At 57.8% G+C, this 18,269-nt stretch overlaps 1 protein-coding gene across 7 annotated transcripts in view; it reads left to right on the top strand.

The window, feature by feature from the left end:
- Positions 1 to 18,269, top strand: part of CBFA2T3 (CBFA2/RUNX1 partner transcriptional co-repressor 3) — a 91,699-nt gene that overhangs the window by 40,177 nt on the left and 33,253 nt on the right. For 2 of the 7 annotated variants that reach the window (XM_077891133.1, XM_077891132.1), the window contains exons 1-2: positions 9,415 to 9,543; positions 11,258 to 11,524. The exons of 3 other annotated variants lie outside the window; for them this stretch is intronic. In XM_077891133.1, coding sequence (XP_077747259.1) covers positions 11,284 to 11,524 — 241 coding nt within the window. In that variant the 5' untranslated portion in view covers positions 9,415 to 9,543; positions 11,258 to 11,283. Of the gene's footprint in view, positions 1 to 9,405; positions 9,544 to 11,257; positions 11,525 to 14,406; positions 14,542 to 18,269 lie in introns of those variants that run through there. 2 more of the 7 variants (XM_077891135.1, XM_077891136.1) reach the window with 2 other exon arrangements.

The following is an 18,269-nucleotide window of genomic DNA, read 5'->3' as shown; positions in this document are numbered from 1 at the left end:
CCCAGGACACCTGTCACTACCATCTACATGGACTGTCCCAGGACACCTGTCACTACCATCTACATGGACTGTCCCAGGACACCTGTCACTGCACATCTAATGGACTGTCCCAGGACACCTACCACTACCATCTATATGGATTGTCCCAGGATACCTGCCATTACCTATCTAAATGGACTGTCTCAGGACACCTGTTACTGCGCATCTAATGAACTGTCCCAGGACACCTGCCTCTACCATATACATGGAGTGTCCCAGCACACCTGTCACTACTAACTATATGGACTGTCCCAGGACACCTGTCACTGCACGTCTGTATGGACTGTCCCACAACACCTGTCATTGCACATCTACATGGATTGTCCCAGGGCATCTGTCACTACCATCAAAAGCGACTGTCCCAGGACATTTGGCACTACCAACTATGTGGACTGTCCCAGGACACCTGTCACTGCACATCTGTATGGACTGTCCCATGACACTTGTCACTGCACATCTGTATGGACTGTCCCAGGACATCTGTCACTACCATCAATAGTGACTGTCCCAGGATACCTGTCACTGCACATCTAATGGACTGGTCCCAGGATGTCTGTCACTGCACATCTGTATGGACTGTCCCACAATACCTGTCACTGTAATACATCTACAAGGACTGTGCCAGGACATTTGTCATTAGCATCTATATGGACTATCCCAGGACACCTGTCACTGCACATCTGTATGGACTGTCCCATGACACCTGTCACCACACTGCCCACATGCTAGTCCCCAGTCAGTATATTTTGTGGCCTGGCCCCTCAGGCTCTTCTCTATCCATGGAAAACCTCCTTTTCCATATTTCAGCAATCCTGATAAATACCTGGGTGAGGGACCCAGCACAACATCTGGCACTATGGTCAGAGTTGGCACAGCTTCTCTTTCCAAGTCAAGGTCATAGCTTGTACAGTGTCTGGGAGCTTTGAGGTTGAGGATGCAGGTCAGGGGGTGGCTGTGAAGTCCTGGAGTTGACCGGCACTAACGTGTATTTGGAGGGCTTTTTAGCTGATTCTCAAAGGGGCTGAGTGTCGCTACCTGGATGCCTTCCCTTCTGGTAACCCCCACCTGACAAAGGCCTCCAGCCCATTAGACCCCCTGGTTTGTGAGGTCATTTGGGAAGACCTTTCATTAGGGTCCTTCCTGGCCACTGGGGTGTGCCTACATATATGGGGTGTAGAGAACATAGAGGTAGAGGCCTCCATGTGACCAGCTGACCCAGGCCTGGCTTCTACCCTCCTTTTCCCCAATACCCACAGCTCCAGGGGAGAGCCAGAGTTGGGGTCAGCGAGGTCCCACCCTACCTTCTTATTCATAGGGATGAGTACCCCAGGTCACCAAGGGCACAGAGCCTGGGAAGGGGGAGGCTGTGGTCCTTCCACATTCATGCCGCTGTCAGGTCAGGCCATGGCCACTAAGGAAGGAAGGAAGGTCCACCTGGCCCCTGTCACACAGCCATGACCCTCATGCTGAGCTTGGGCTCCTGACCCTGAGCTACTAGCAGTGTAGACAGGCTGTGGGAAGGAGGAAGAGGGGAAGTCACATCCCCTCTAAGTTTTTTTTAATTGTGGCAAAATACACAGGGCATGAAACTGACCATCTTAACCATTTCTGAGTGTCAGTTCAGGGGCATTAGGTACGTACATGTTGTTGTGCTGCCACCACAGCCTCCAGTTCCAGAACATTCTCATCTTTCCTAACTGGAGCTCCACCCATCCCCAGAGGCGCCCCCCCCCCCCAGTCTATTTCTGTCTCTGGATCTGACTCTTCTGGGGACCTTGTGCAAGAGGGAATCTTCTGGTGTTTGTCTTTTGAGACAAGCTGACCTCACTCAGGATGTTGTCCTCCTGTCCATGCTGTGGCAGGGCTCAGAACAGCCCTCCTTTTGATGGCTGAGTAATACTCCACTGTGGGGATGGACCACATATTTTTACCCTCTTTCTGCCGATGGACGATCGAGGTGCTTCCAGCCTTTAGTTGTTGTCGTGCTGATGTGACCCTGGGGGGTCGTGGCCACCCCCTCCTTCTAGCCCTGACAACCACCAATCCGCTCCCATCCCAGCAGACTGGATCGTGCACCCTGTGGCCTCTGTGGCTGGCGGCTGTCACTCACCCACTGTGTTTGGGGTTTGTACCTGCTGTCCCCTCTGCCACACATCACCTCTCATGGAACAGACAATACCAACTGTCAGGTAGACATGCCCCGCGTGCCAGTCACTATCCGCGGACCTCCAGGCACTCTCTACCTCTCACTGCACTGCCATTGTGTGCTGTGAACATTAGTGTGATATTTGTGGGCGTGTTTTCAGTTCTCTTGGATGCACACTGTGGCCACCTAGGGTTAACCCGTCCACTGGGCTTTGAGGGACGAATTGATACAAAGCACCGCTTGCTGATGGGCCCAGGCTTCCCTGTGCTGTGTCACGAGATCCTGCTACAATCCAGAGATGGCAGCGCCTGGTGACCACACCATGGTGTGGCTCCTCACGCGGTCATTGCATCCCCAGCACCTGCAGCAAACACAGCTCTGCCCCCAGCCTCCTTGGAAGGCAGCTCGGGGTCCCCTTAAAAGCCAGGCAGTTGCAGCCACTACACAGCCACACCCCCTGAATTGTTCCTTCTGCTCCCCCTTCCTCACTGTTTCCCAACCACACTGAGTGTGCACTCACCCAGGGCCTCTGCCCCACACCTGCATGGCTCTCACTTTCCCCTTCTGCAGGTCAGCCTCAGTTCTCTCCTGGGTGAGTGCCCCCCCCGCCCTGTTCCCCACGGTGCCCTGCTCCCCCCACCCCTCCGTGGGCTCTGTTCTGCGGGGGCGGGGGGGGCAGGATCCTGTACCCCTTCCTGCCGCCCCAGAGCCCAGACAAGCACCCAGTACAGTAGAGGCCCTGGAGACCTGGGGACCATCTGCCCTGTACCAGCCGTCCCCCTTGCTGACCCCAGAGTCATGGCTGGTCAGGACACCCTTGGTGGGCTGGGGAGGGGGCTGTTTGAACAGGGTGGCCTCTTGGCCCGCACACTGTCACTGCCATATCTGCCTCCACCGTTTCCTCAACCCCAGATCTCTGCTTTCCAGTTGGGACTAGGGCTGTGAGGCCGCAGAGGGAGGTGGCTAGGGGTCAGCCCCGGGCATGTGTCCTCACTGAACCCCCCCACGGTGCTAGTACTCAGGGCTCGCTCATGCCATCCTTGCACTGGAGCAGCAAGCAGCTCAGAAGCAGGAGAAGGCACGTCCCTGCCACCAGGTGATGGATGGATGGAGCAGGGGCTGGTAGCTCACACAGGAGCTCGCAGAGAAGTTATCCAACGCCGATTGGTGCAAATAGACTGTTCCAAACTCCGGGCAGCAGAACACCCACCTGTGTGCTCTGGGGCCCTTGGGTCAGGAGTCTGGACAGGGCCTGGGAAAGATGCTGTGTTTCTGCCTTGTGGCACCCAAGGCCTTGGCCAGTGGCCTTGGCAGTTGGGGCTCTCCACATAGAAGGCCTGGCCAGGGGGTTGTGCTAGGAGCACCTCCCTGGAGCCCCTCCATCTGATCACCCAGGACTGATGCACAAGGAGCCCATGTGGTGTGGGCAGAGGGGACTGGGGCTGGGGAGGATGGGGTAAAGGCAGCGGATGTCACTCCTGGCTCCCTGTGCTCCCAGCCTCCCCAGCTGAGACCCTCCCCCTGGGAGACCCCGAGAGAAGGTACTTCTCTTCTCAGCCTTCCACGGAGCCCAGGCCTTTGGGCAGCTGCTGTCCCCATGCAGGGCAGGAGGCAGGTGGGGAGGTCCCTGCAGAAGCACTGGCGGACCCTCAGCTCACCCAGCCCATGTGGAAACAGAGCAGAATGTGAACACCCAGGTCCTGGCCAGAGTGCACAGTTAACTCCTCCCCTTTTCTCCAAATCGGAAGACAGGGAGCTCTCCTATGCCACAGAAATCCTCCTCCCCACTTCCTGCCCTGACCTCCCACCACAGGCTTGGCATGCTGGTTCCAGGGGCCCCCAGTCATGCATACCCAGGAAACTGACCACAGTGGTCACGGCTGCCTGGCAGCATGGAGCCAAGTGGTAGAGCTGGGATGCATCATCAGTCAGAGCGTCAGGGTCAGGTGGTGCTTGTTCGTTCTTTTGATGAGTAACGATTGAGCGCCTACTGTGTGCTGGGCACTGGTCCTGAGTCAGGCAGAGAGACACTGCCCTTGCAGGGCTGCTGGTTTCTGGAGAGAGACAGACAAGAAATGAAGGAGATGACAGATGTTCTCTCCTCCAGGGGTCCCAGGGAGGGCCTTGGGCTGGATGGAGATGCTGTCCAGGTCAGGCCAGGCTTCCCTGGTCAGGGGGCATTCAGCTGTGGCCAGCAAGGAGACTGACCTAGGACACAGCCACACAAAGGCCCTGTAGCAGGAGCATGCCCAGCACACGTGAGGACCAGCCCTGGGGGACCTGTGGGTGGGGCTGTGCGAGGGAGGGGGACAGGGAGAGCATGGGAGCCACCCTGGGGTCATGGAGAGCTTTGGCCATTCTGAGGTGGCATTGATATCGTAGCGTGAGAACAAGCATGTTTCCTGTGAGCATGCACATGCCTGAGCTGGCCTCGAGGTCCCATGGCCTCGGTGCCCACCCTCGTGGCCACGCCACAGCAGTCACCTTGCTCCCGAAGAAGATCCCACAGGGAGCTGTACTTACCAGGCCTGCAGGCCTCCTGCCTCAGCTGCAGGGCCCAGCGGGACCTTCAGGTCAAACCAGAGCCCTCTGTGAGGCAGCTGTGGGGAGGCCCCACAGGGCACCCGGGACCAGGCCCACCAGTCCTACCTAAAGAAAGCCTTTGGCTGACCACAGGCCACCCGTCCTGTCGTGATGCACAGTGAGCCTCTGCCTCAAGACACTTCTCAGGGCTTGGCCCAGTGCCCGCGCGCAGCTGGAAGATGCACAGGGCAGGTGGCTTGTCCCTGAACTGATGTCCTGAGAGCCAGCAGACCTGCAGGGCTGGTGGAGGGAGGAGTCAGTCTGGCTCCATGTCAGAGGGGAGTCTGTGTGAGCCTGAATAACCCTGAGCCGAGTGGTCACTCATGCCCGTGGGTTGGGGCTTCAGGTCGGCTCTAGCTGAGCAGCCCTCACAGCAGCCTGCCAGCACAGTGATGATTCCCATTCCACAGAAGGGGTGGGGGTCCAATCGACACTGGGGACCCTCCCCCAGCCCCTGAGGGTGGGGCAGTGGGCCTTCTGGAGGCCGGGACCCTGGTCTAGTTAAGGGAAGTGGCCGTGGACATTGTCATGCTACCACAAGTGTGTGCTTCGGCCTGGCTGGCGGAGGGCTCACAGAGACAAGGTGCGGTGGCCCCAGGACTCCAAGCCAGCTCCGACTCCCACTGACGGATGTGCCGCCGGACAGTGCATGTGCCACGGGGGAGCTCCACGGGCCCCGCCCAGCGCATAGGCCTGAGGGGAGCCTCTGAGTCCCTAGTGCAGCCTCGAGTGTGTCCCCAGCTTCCCCAGGAGCCTGGTACCCCCGCAGCCGCAGAAGCCACCCCTGCAGAAAATCCCCCGAGGTCTGCTTTGACTCAGCAGGAACCTACTCCAGATCCCCTCAAGGTTCTGTGACACCATTTGGTGGAATGAGAGTCAAAACATCCAGAAGGTTCCCACTTGGGAGGGAGGCGGGGGCGGCTCCTGTCTCACCTCCCCCGCACAGCCGCCAGCTCGGCTGCAGCAGCACCAGCCCATCTGCCCGCCTGGCGCCTTCCCAAGGCTGCAGGAGGGCCCCGGGCCGGAAACAGACCCTGTGCCCACGGTGGACACGGCCTGACAGCCAGAGGACTGTGAACCCTGCTCCTGGCTCCTGCCCTCTTGGTGGCCCTTGGCAGTGGCCCGGCACTTCCACTGAGGTGCCAGTGAGGGCACGGACGCCGAACCCGTGGTTTGGCCACAGTGAGTGTCCACCGACCGTGGCTTGCAGTTTTCCCAGACTGTCCCTCTGTAAGGAGCATGCACCCGCTGCCTGTGTGACTCGTGGGATATGGACAGTGCGATTCTGTGCTTGGGACAGGATTGTGTCATGGGGCCAGAGAAGCCCCTCCTTTAGGTTTGAGGAGGGCCAGCCTCCCCGAATGCATTCTTCCACACAGGCTAAGTCTCAGCCTGGAGATCCTGGGGTTAAACCCTGGGCATGACCATACGGCCTCTCAGGGGTCCCTGCACCTGTACCCCTACATCGCCCCTTTGTCCTCAGACCCTGGTGTGGGCATGCTGCCAGAACCGAGGGTCTCTTCCTGAGGCCGTCTCCATGTGAAGCCACAACTAGTGGGTCTCTGGGCTCCTCCCCACGAGGGGCTAAGGACACCGCGTCTGGACCACCTGCAAGGGACAGGCCTCAGAGATGGATGCTTCCTGGCTGCCCCTCAGAGAGCCACGGGGCGTGGAGACAGGCTCAGGCTTCATGCAAGTGAGCAGGCCTCTGTGCTTGAAAGTGGGACTCCCCTTGTTGGGACCCAGTGGCCGCCCCACAAGCTAGAGGGAGCCCCCTGCCCCCACATGACTTCACCACTACCAGAGGCACTTTATTGCTCCCATTGCTTAGAAGGCCCCAGAGCAACAGCCCAGATCCTTAGGATGACTGGCGGGTATGAGAAGGAAATGCCTGTGGCAGGATATCTGAAGGAGACCTTCACCCCGGGCCGAAGTCTGAGGGTGCAAATACCCCAGACAGCATGCTGAGCGGGTCCTGAGAAATGGGGTCTCGGCCCTCAGTGGCTCAGGAAACCACAAGACAACACACAAGAAGTCAGCCTGGTGGCCTGCCTGGAAGGGGAGGCAGGCAGGAAGCAATAGACATGTAAGAGAGTCCAGCATCCTCAAGCCCATGCTGCGAAGCAGAGGCAGGCACCCTCTACTTCTCAGGAAATGCTGAAGCTGTGCCCAGCCAAGGGACGTGTGCACAGCCGAGGCCAGGAGGTGGGCACACCCTAGACTTCAGACCCACCCCCTCCCCAGCTGCTGCGAGTCCAGGGCGTGCTGTAAGGCTCCTGTAGGCCTCCCCACCATGTTGGTCAAGCTGCTGAGACCTGGGATTTTTGGAGGAATCAGGTGGGGGCTGTAACCCCAGCTCTGTCCTTCTTAGCTGTGTGCTTTGGGCAGTTACTTAACTTCTCTGTGCTCTAGAAAGAGAAACACGTTTTAAGTTTTCTTTATGTTTATTAAATAACAGAACAACCCCACAGGCTGTGGGAAGGATTGCACTTAGCACTGGCTGTTCCTTGTCCTCTCCCCGCGGCTGGACAGGATTCCAGGCAGTGGCTTGTCGCCAGTGTCTGAGGGCTGCAAGCTGGGACACAGCTCTGGAAGGAATTTGCCTGGGGAGGGCATCGAGAAGGCTCTGGCCTGCCCATTTGTGTATTGCTGACCCCCCCAGAGATTGCCCCCAGTGCAGGCAGCTCCCTGAGTAGAAACCCACACATAATAGGGTAGGGATAATGTTCTAGAACACTGAGCATCAGACTTCTCACCTGTGGCATGAGGGGTAGACTGGACCCTCATGTGCCAATACACAGAGCGCTGACCCACGCTGGCCATACCAATGTCCAGGGCAGACCTGACTAATCAATCCCTGTCCACGCTGATGCCCAGGGAGACATGGCTAATGGATCGCAGCCCTCCTCTCTTTGAGTTGACCAAGCTGACAGCCTCTTTCTCCTTCTCGTGAGCGGCCCTGGTGCCCAGCACCTGGCTGGACATGGCAGACAGGTGGAGACCTATGGGCCCCTCAGCCTGGATGGGCTCCGAGAGCCAGCCAGCTCTGACCACATCGCATCTACAAACCAGAAAATCTGGGGAAAGGGTGGGGCCAACGATCGACACCCACAGGCATCTATGGGGGTGGGGTGTACTGTCTGGGTGGAAGGGGACCCTGGGATGCCCCAGGAGGGAGAGAGCAGAGTGTGGCTGCTGGGACATAGGCCGCAGTGCAGTCCTAGGTCTAAATCCTCCCCACAAGTGCGAGCCACAGGACCTTGCATGTGCCCTCCTGAGTCTCTGCTATGTCATGTGTCTTCAGCGCGTGTCCCTGAGCACCTCCTGTACACACTGGGCTGAACAATGGTGCAGGTGGAAGTGGCTGGGTGGTTGCAAACTGCAGTGGAGGCTGTGGAGGAGGGTGGGTAGGAAGAGCCGGCAAGGGTCGGGGCGGTGCTCCCCAAGAGGCAGCTGAGCAAGCTCCAGGCGCCGGGCTCCGGTCCAGCAAGGCAGGCAGAAGACAAGTTGTCCTTAAGCAGCAGCTAGTTCCGTATCATTTCCTAGCAGTGCCTGCCTGCCGGGGGACTCCGATCCCCCAGACAGGCCTTCCTGGGGCAGATCCAGGCCTCCATCCCTCTGGCTGCCTCCCTCCTCCGCAACATGGGGCCGAGATGGGAGGAGGCGGCAGGAAGACCCCTCCTTCCTCTCCAGTGACGGGGCAGAGTCACGGGGCTGCAGAGGGCAGGAGGGCATGCAGGAGGGGACTCCACCTTCCTTGCTGTGGCCCAGGGAGCCCTGGGAAGAGGTGTCCACTCAGCAGCCCGAGATCGGGGAATCCCTGCTGGCGCCGTGCCAGCACCTCCCTGCCACCCTCATCCACCAGGAGCCAGACACATTCCGGATCCTTGCCAAGCTGGGGGAGGGACCGCACTCGGCTTCCCCTACTCCCAGCCGTCCTTTCTGCTGCCTGCGTGTAATTAACAGAGTAATTAAAAACAGGATGAGTTAATTGGTATTCATTTATGTGGCAGATGTTTTTAATTGAGGCAGGAAACAATTTACCTGTTTACATAAACAATGGCAAAGCCAGGCTTGTAAAACACATTTTTAAAAATATTTTCCTCCCCCTTCCTAAAAAGAATTGAAATCACTTGGCCTCCCCTGTGCCTCGGTGTGAGAGCTGAGCAGGCCCCGCCTCCCGGGAGGCCTGGCGGGGGAGGCACAGGAGGCCTGCCAAGAGGAAACATCTGTTTAAAAGGTTTGCTTCCAGAGGAGGCTGTTTTCTTTAAATTCAGAGAAAGGAGGTGTTGTTCCCAGGTCATAGGGACCCCAGTCCAGTGGCGCCTCCCTAGGTGGCCCTGGGGAGCAGGGGACCCCATCCGGGCACAAGGTGGGCAGGCAGGTGTGGCACCCTCTGGGTAGGGAGAGGAGGGCCTCTCTTTGCACCTGTGGTTTGGCTGCCGGGCGGTGCGTTGTGCCGTGCACCACGCTGAGTAACACGAAGTGAAAGCACAGATTCGGCTCCTGGTTACGTGGCCACCTTGCTCACAATGGCCATCATGCACACACAGCTCTAGAACCTTCCATAGTCACAGGAGCTCTCAGTGAAGAAGGGAATGCGTCATGGGCTCCACATGTGCTGGGGTGGGGGCGGGGAACAGCGGCCCAGGGCCTGACCTGCCCAGTCCTCCTGCTCTCAGGATCGGGGGCATGACAGATGAGCCAGTGCACCTGGAGAGCTCCAAAGGAGCGCCTTCAAGGGAGCAAGTGTTCAGGGAGTTGCCTGTGGATAGGTTGGTCCTAAGTTGGCACTTACTGTATGCCTGTTGGCTATGGCAAACTTGGTGCTTGTTTTTGCTTGAATCCCCTGTTACCTCCCCGCGGAAGAGTTAATTATCCCCAGGGTGCAGGTGTCCAGGTGAGCAGGCCGAGGCCCTGCAGACTGAATGCAGCCTCCGGCTCGTCACTGGAAAAGATGTGAGACCCCAGCTGAGAAAACCTGGTGGTGGAACAGTAGGACTTGTGGGTGCCCAGGTTTGCATTCCACGTTTACACGAAAATATCTGGAGGAATCCACAAGGACTGTCCGCAGAGGCTGCTGGTTGGCCAGGAGGGGAGGAGAGAGGTGGGGAGGGGTGGGCATGGGTCCTTGCTGGTGGAGCATTGTGGGGGAAAAGGGTCTCCCTACCTGCCCACAACAGCCCATCTGACACCCGGTGCAGGTGTACCCAGGCACGAGGCTGACTCCTCTGCAAGTAGCGTGGACAGTGGGGTCTTGTGAGCAGGTGGGAAAGCCGGGCCTCAGGTTGGCCACAAACACACTGGAAACAGGACTTGCAAACAGACTCCCTGAGCCTGTCGGCCCCACCTGCATTGAGGGAGGCTGAGCTGTGCCTTCCAGGTGACCTAGGACTGGAATCTGTGGGACATTTTGACAGTTCCTACAGCAAGAAGATGGAATGTTCCAGAGTCTACCAAGAAGAAGGCCCTGGAAAGACAAAGTCCCAGAGCTCCCAGCTCAAGGTGCCCAAAGAGTATGACCAGCAACCACCCCAAGACAGGCAGGGGTTCCCTCCCTCCTGGAGGTGGTATGAGGCCACCCTGCCTCTAGGCCTCTCCCGCATGATGAGGGTTAAATCATAAAATCAACCACAGCTTGGAGATCTGAGGAGGTGAGCAGGGAACTCAAGCCCTGCTCCAGCGTTGTGTGACCTGGGGTGAGGACCTGACCCTTTCAGAGCATCTGGGAAGTGAAGGCAGTGAGGCCCCAGGCCCTGTGAGCTGTGATGCGTCCCCTGCAGGGCTGTGTCCTGCCTTCCCAAGTGCTCTGCCAGGGGAGGTATGAACTCTGCCAGCAGCCCCCAGGCTCCCATGAAGGCCAGAGGATCAGCCTGTGACATCAGGGGTAGGACGCCCTGTAGCCCTGGGGCTGCTGCCCCCGGGGTGGTGTGTCTTGAGGGCCCTGGATGTGCACATGCCTCTGGGTGGGGCTGAGAAGCCTCAGGTCTGCCCCCTCCTAGGTCCTGCACAAACAGGGGCTCCCTGCAGTGGGCATCAAGGCAACCCCGTGACAGCAGACTCTTAGCACTGCTCGGACGCAGCTGCTGGCAGGTCTTCCTTGCGCCAGGAGGGAGGGAACATCAGAGCCAACCTGGAGAATGGCTGGCCCGCTTGCCTCCTCACTCCCTGTCCCGACCTGGGCAGTTCTTTCTGACGCCTTTTCGAGGGTTTGCTTGCACAGTGTCTCCCGGGGCCCCTCGGGTGCTATCGGTGGGGAATTGTATCTGTGCCCCCCTCAGGGGAGAATATGGGGTTCAGAGAGGTCGCTGTGATCTGGGTGCCTCACCCCCGTCCGCATCTGTGTCTCTCATGTGCATGTGGCAGGTCCATGTAGGTCGTACATGAACGAGGGTGGCTGTTCTGTGGCTGGGGGCTAGATACAGTGCCAGGCCCTAATTACTATTTATCATTCATATGGGCAGCATTATTATTTTAAATTTTTGGCAGGTTTCCTCTGAAGACTTCAAGGTGATATGCAGCCAATTTGCACATTTTTTAAACAACGAAAATGCTTTGGGGATCAACTAAGCCTTCCAGGTGCCTCATGGCCCACAAAGGAGAATCCTCACTGCTTGGCTGGGTTTTCCAGACCCTCCGCAGACTGGCTAGACCTTCTGTTCCGCCTTCCCGCCCACTCCCCACGTGGACACAGGCGCAGCGCTTGGTGGCCGCTTGTGCGGCTGCCCTTCCTTCCGTCCCTGCGCCTTTCTCCAGGTGTGCAATCCTATAGCCATCACCTCTGCCTAGAAGCTGCCCTGACACTGGACACCCCAGCCCTGGATGTCCCCAGGGCTGTTGGTGGCACTACCCACCTGATCCGTCACCTCCAGAGCAGCCTGGACCCATGAATTCCCTGGATTTCATCAATCCTTCCTCCTCAATAAGTAATCTATAGTAATGCTGCGTATTAACTTACGTGATGGGTTGTGATTATGTTCCTGTTCCTCATCATCACTGTCTCCTTCATGGTGGGAGGGGTAGTGCTGGTGGGTAGCAGGCAGTGGAAAAATAAATCGAGGGCACAGTTTAAAGGGGTGGTGGCTAGCACAGAAGGAAAGCTTGCCCCCCCTCTCCCCAGGGGCACTTTCTGATTGCTTTTAGAGATCTTTTGAGTATATGTTAGATTACCCTTAAAATATGCCAGGTGTGCTTTGCAATTTTTCTTGGGGTCACATCCCACAGACTGCCTATACTGGCACCCTGCCAAGTGCTCTGTCTCAGCCCTTCCTGGGATAAAAACCTAGTACTGGACTCTCCTGTTCATATCTCAGGCTTCACTGACTTTCCCACTCCTGGGGTCCCCAGTCCCCTCCCCATTCTGTCCTAGCCAGGTGTGTGTGTCTGAGTGGAGCAGCTGTGGGGCACTCACTTAATGGGCACTTGTTTAATGGTCAGAACATTGCCCCCTCTCCCCCGCCCCAGAGCATGGATGAGGAGGCTGAAGCTCAGAGAGTGAGGAGGCTTGAAGGCCACCCAAGGGATGAGGCCCTGAGCCGAACTCCACCTGTCCAACCCCAGAGCTGGGCTCTTCCCACTACTGCACAGATCTGTGTGTGACTGTCCCACTATCTGTGAATGTCCTGGAAAGGGATCATCTCCATCACACTGAAGTCACAGCACCATCTCTACCCACCCATGCATGTACTCACCCATCCATCCACCCATCCATCTACTTGTCCACCCACCTGTCCATCTATCCATCCATCCATCAACCTGTCCATCTACCCATCCACCCATCCATCTACCTGTCCATCCACCTGCCCATCTACCCATCCATCCATCCATCCATTTACCTGTCTGCCCATCCATCCACCTCCCACTCACTCACTCTTTCTATATATACTCTTTCACTCCAGCAGCCATGCTACCACATTCATTGTCATAGTCCAGTCACATTCAGTATGCAGATGGGCCACTTCCCCTTGGTGGCAGCATGCATGGGGGGGTGGGAGGGGACTCCCAGAGCTTCAGGACTAGTGCTGGGCAAGGAGGGCACCCCTTCCTTCTCTGCCTCTCCCCCCTGCAGGCGGCCAGATGGCAGGGTGCCTCCCCCTCAGCTCTTAGGGAACCGCTCTTGGCGACACAGCCCCAGCAGCTGGGCGAGGAATGTGCTTCCTTTGTGCGCCAGCGGCAGGCAGGGCGAGCAGGCCCGGCATCTGGATCGTGTTTGCAGCCCTTTGGAGAGCATGGAAGGTTTTCATTCCAGCAGCTTTGAGCTCTCCACCCTCCCCTGCCTTTTAACCATTTGCTTAACGCTGGGATGCTGTGAAGACTGGGTTACAGACTGTCAGCGGAACTTGGGTCCGAGACAGTCTCACCTATTCCACTTGTTTGGGGCATCTGCAGTCGGTGGGAGCTGTGGGCTGTGTGGTGCAACCGAAATCCCAGACTCTTCTTGAGAACAGAGGCCAGGAACATGCTGGTTCTGAGCCGCTTTCCACCCAGGAGCCAGTTACTTCCGTGTCTGGTCATTTTTCTGTGCATGAGTTTGCTTTCAAGATAGAATTGCATGTGCTTATCACCTCTTGATCTGTGTGGATCGCTTTCCCATATCACTAGATAGTGTTCCAGGGCCCCATTTTTGCTAGCCAGTGGGCACGTAAGTACCACACATGGAAATCCACAGCTTGAACTTTCACAGCATGCCGGATAACAAACGTTGGCTGACCTGCCCCTGGTCCTGGGCCCCAGGCCCTGGGCCCCACTTGGTCACTCCTGACTCAGTATGAGTCTAGCACCACCTGGCCTGTTTCTGCACTTTGTAGAAGTGGAATTGCGTGGCATGTGCTGCTTGGGGTCTGGCGTCATCGGCTCAGCTGTACACATGTGAGGTTTGTCTGTGTTGGTGCACGTGGCTGTATGTGGTGGTTTTTTCCCTTGCTGTATCGGATCCCACAAGCCATTTCCCCCTTCAATTCTTGATGGATGTTTGGACGGCTTCCAATTTGGGCCTTTGACAAAATGGCGGATGAATATTCCTGCTTCTTGCTGCTGATGCACCCATGTGTGCACCCAGCAGAGAGATTGCTGTGTGGTGGGGTGTGTGATGCAAGCTGGTAGATGCTGAAAAACAGTTGCTAAAGCAAACATACCTATAGCATGATTCCTAAGGCTGCATAGTATTTTTGTGTCAACCGGAGAATATCCTTAGCCAGCCTTCAACTGGGGTCATCTTACTTGTCTCCTGTTTTCACTCTTATAAACAACACAGTGATGTACATTCTAATAGATAACTGTGTGCGTCTCTGACAGTTTCCTTAGAGCACAGGTAGGGGTGCCTGTCCAGGCAGAGGAGCTGCCACAGGAGGAGTGAGGAGCAGAGGCAGGAGTCTCAGACTCAACTGACATTTGCCATCTGTGTGATCTGATCGACTAACCCCTGAGGTCCCTTCCAGCTCCCGTGTGTTGTGGTTCTAAATACCCACGTGTATCAGCTAGTTATTATTGTGTAATAAACCACCCCAAAACCTCACTGCTAAAGTAACCACCATTATTTGGCTCAGAGTTCTGTAGGTGGGCAGTTCTGGTCCCACTGGGCTTGCTTTTGGGTCTGTGGTCAGCAGCTCTGCTGAATGTGGCTGGGCCTCTGGTGTGTTTGGAGACTCGGCTGGGCCCACTCTGCCCGCACATTCCCATCCTCCAGCAGGCTGGCTGAGCAGGAGAATAAGTGCAGCTGATGCTTCTCGTATCCAGGCTCAGAGTTGGCTGACATCGCTTCCACCGCATCCAGAGTGAGTCCCAGGGTCAGCCTGGAGGCAGGGCGGGGATATCTACTCCATGTTGAGTAGATGGGAAGAGCTGCTGTCACCCTGCAAGGGGTGTGGGCCAGGGAGGGTAAAGCATTGAGGCCCTTTTGTGAAGCGTCCACCTCACAGGTGGAGGGGGTCTCAGATACCACAACCGTGCTTCTTGCTGCGGGATGGGCTCCAAACAGCCCCCTGTCGTCAGATTCTTCCCATGGACATACAGGGAGCCGCAGGGTAAGACCCCTCCAGGCCCTGCCCAGGTGCTGTCCTGCCGCAGGGAGCTGAGCTTGCACACATGAAGAGGATGGGACCCAGGGCAGCAGGAGAGCAGGTGGGGATGCCAGCATTTTCTCACGGGCCAGTCGGCAAACCTTCAGAGGTCTGCTGCAGACCTGCCCAGTGTCTGGCACTGTGCTGGGGATTAGCAGTGCACCGAAAGACAAGACCCGTGTCATCGGGGAGACAGACCGTGAACATGAGAACCAGCACAGGTGGTGATTGCAGGTGCAGACAAGTGCTCCAAGGACAATAATGTAGGGTGAGGTAGCAGACAGCGCAGGGTGGGGCAGATCTGGCTTAAGTGTCAGGAAGGCTTCTTTGACAAGGGACATCTGAAACCAACCTGACTAATAAGAAGGAGACAGTCCTGGGAAGTTCTGGGGGAGCGTTCTATCAGGTGCAAAGGCCCTGCAGCACGACAGGCATGCTGGACAGGAGGGAGGAAGCAGGGTGGAGCCAGAGTGTGGGAGGCACCAGGGGAGGCCCCATCTGCCTGCCCCCCTCCATCAGGGCCTGGAATAAGAAGAGGACAGTCGTCTGTCTCCCCAGTTCTTGAGCCCAAGGTCATCTGTAGTGTAAATATGCTATGCTTTCCAGAGTGGCTGGCAGGCAACAGGCAGGCCAGGTGTGTCTGGGATGAGGCCCACTGTCACCCCTGTGTGATGGGTGATGGCTGTGTGACCTAGAGCAAGCGACATTGTCCCTCATGGCTTTCGCAGGAGGAGTTGAATGACAGAGGGTTTCAGAGCCTGGAGCGTAAACAGCTCTTGGCAGAAGGGAGGCAGCTTGAAATCAAGGCTGTGCAGGTGTGTGATGTTGCAGGACAGGCCCCTCCTCCGGGGCCCCGTGTGTCCATCTTCAGCAGGACACTGCTTGCCAAGCACAGGCCACATTCGTGGGTGCTGGGAGGTCTCTGTGGGTGCTGGCTCTGCCCTCCCTGCCTCCCAGGGCCCAGGTTAGAGAAGCCACAGATATTCCCACCAGGAGACAGGAGTAGGGGGCCGAGCAGGGCCCCACCCTGGGGCAGCAGGAGCCACAGCGGGCTAGCCACTGTGTGTGAAGCCCACCCCCACCCCAGAAGCGGGCGCTCCGGGCCCCATTTTACCAAGGGGTAAGCCAAGGCTCAGAGGTGTACTGGGTGGTTTTCCCGAGCTCACACTTGTTTGCAGAGCGGGATGAGAAACCCTGTGTACTGACTCCCAGCCCAGCTTTATTGCTGTGGGGACCTGTGACTTTGGCCACCAGCCCCACAAGCCGGGGTCAGGGGGTCACGGGGCCCCTGGGACAGGCAGTTGAGGAGCTCAGCACTGAGAAGGGAAGGGTGGTGGTGGAGGGTGGGGTTCACAGCCAGAGCCAAGGCCCAGAGGGTGGGCGGGAAGCCCTGGATGGATGCGGCGGGAGCACTCTCGGGGGTGGGCGGCCCAGCCGACCAACGGAGGGAAAGCAGTAATCCTTGTACTTTTATATTATTACGGGGCGGCGCAGGCTGTGATGAGAAACACATGTGGGAAGCGCCTGGGACTCATTAGGGCCGAAAACCTGTGTCGCTTTGATCAAAGACAAGCCTTCCCTCTGACATTGGCCTTAGGAGGGGACTCAGCCTCCTGGTCAGACCCACCCGTCTGGGCACCAAGGGTCACCCATGGTCCTGAGTCCACCCAGAATGCAGGCAGTCCCCCAAGCCCCTTTATCTCTTCCCCAGCCTGCTGACCCATGTCTGTTGTGGGTCGCAGACCCTCTGAATGCATCTCTTCTTAGGGACTTACGCCTCATTTTTCCTGTTTATCCCACACATGCCAGTGGGAGGCTGCAGAAGAGCCCCAGCCCCCAGCCACCCCAGGAAGTGTGCTCCCAGTCAGGGAGGCCTCTGAGAGCGCTCCAGGGCCAGGCCAGACCCTCGTGGGGTGGATATGGGGAGGAGGGGTGCAGCGGGACAGGATTGCAGAGGCCTGGGGGCCCCTCCTCTCTGCACCCCACACCTGGGCACTTTGCCTGTGGATCTCCCTTGGCCCAGGCCCTGCACCCAGCTCAGTGGCCTCCAGGGGGGTGTCTCTGAGTCTGTGGTGGGGACCTTCTGTGTGGGGACCATCCCAGGCAGCCCTGCAGTCCCTGCCTCTCCCTCCCTGCAAATCTCTTTCTTTCGCAGATACAGAGCCCGGGGGGTGGGGGGGGGCGCTGAGCACTCAGGAGGGTGCTCACACACCAAGCGTCGCTGCTCTGACCTTACAGAGGTCCACAGAGGACGCCACAGGCCTGGTGGCCATCCCCTGGCCAGCGTCCTGTGCTCAGATGTGGTGGATGGGCATCCCCGTCTGTCTCCAGGGCGCCCTTCAGTGGGTCCTGCCTTTGAGGGGTGCCTGCAGCACCTGTTGCCTCACCATATGCCTCCACATGGTTTCCCCATCATGTGCATCCCATCCCAGTGGTTTAGCTCCTATGTGAGTCTGGTTTAGCTCCTCTCAGGGCCTGTCACAGTGTGGTCTTAAGGGGGCAGGAGGGTCCGAGCTCTGTAGCCTCATTGAGTCTTTTCAGTGAGCAGCAGTGAGCAGCGCTGCCCATCTGGACCAGAGGAGATGCCTGGGAAGGGGTGGTGGGGACTGGGAGGACGGGGCCGAGGCTATGCAGGCAGAGTGGACAGGACTGTGGGTCACCCCCCATGTCACCCAGCAGTTTGGGCCCAAAGGGGAAGGAGGAAGGGAGTAGAAGCCATGTTAGGCTGGACCCTGGAGGTCCCCAGGGGCATCTCCCTCCTGTGTGACTCAGTCTCCATGTCCTCGTGAGCAAAGCAAGATGACAGTGGCGTCTCCATCAAGGGCTGGTGTGTGGGGAGGTTCAGGATGCTGGAAGACCCAGCAACCCTGGACGGACGGAGGAGATGCTTCCAACAGGTGCATATGCCTCTGCCTCAGGGTTGGGCTGCCCCAGTGGGTGGCCAGGCAGGTCTGCAGGGGACAGCTCACTGCTCTTCCTTCTGGAGCTGTCCAGCCTGAGCAGGATGTTTCGTGTCAGGGCCCGGCAGCTGTGTGCTCCCCTCAGGCACCCACGGGCTATTCCTGACACCAGCCAGCTGCTGCCCTGCCCAGACCTTCCAGCGGGGAGGAGTCCTCTCCCATCTCTGGCCAACCACATTGGGGCAGGTGCGGCAGAGGTCAGGACTCACATCCACTGAAAGGGACCCCATAACCCTAGGGAGGCTGCTGTCAGTGAACAATGCCTCCTTGGTTGTAATTGAGCACCTCCTGTGTGCCCAGCAGTGTTTCAGGCACTCAGTCTCACCAAGAGAAAAAGTTGCCTCTGAGTAAATATGCAGAGGATGTGAGCAGACCATAATGAAATCTGGGGGAAGGAATCCCTGGCAGAGGGAACAGCCAGTGCAAAGGCCCTGAGGCAAGGTACAGCTGAGGAGACTTGCATAAGGGAGGGAGTGTGGGAGA

This window comes from Canis aureus, chromosome 3 (genome assembly GCF_053574225.1).
Source record: "Canis aureus isolate CA01 chromosome 3, VMU_Caureus_v.1.0, whole genome shotgun sequence".
NCBI lineage: Eukaryota > Metazoa > Chordata > Mammalia > Carnivora > Canidae > Canis > Canis aureus.
The sequence above is the reverse complement of the archived record's forward strand: the minus strand, read 5'-3'. Positions and strand labels throughout refer to the sequence as shown.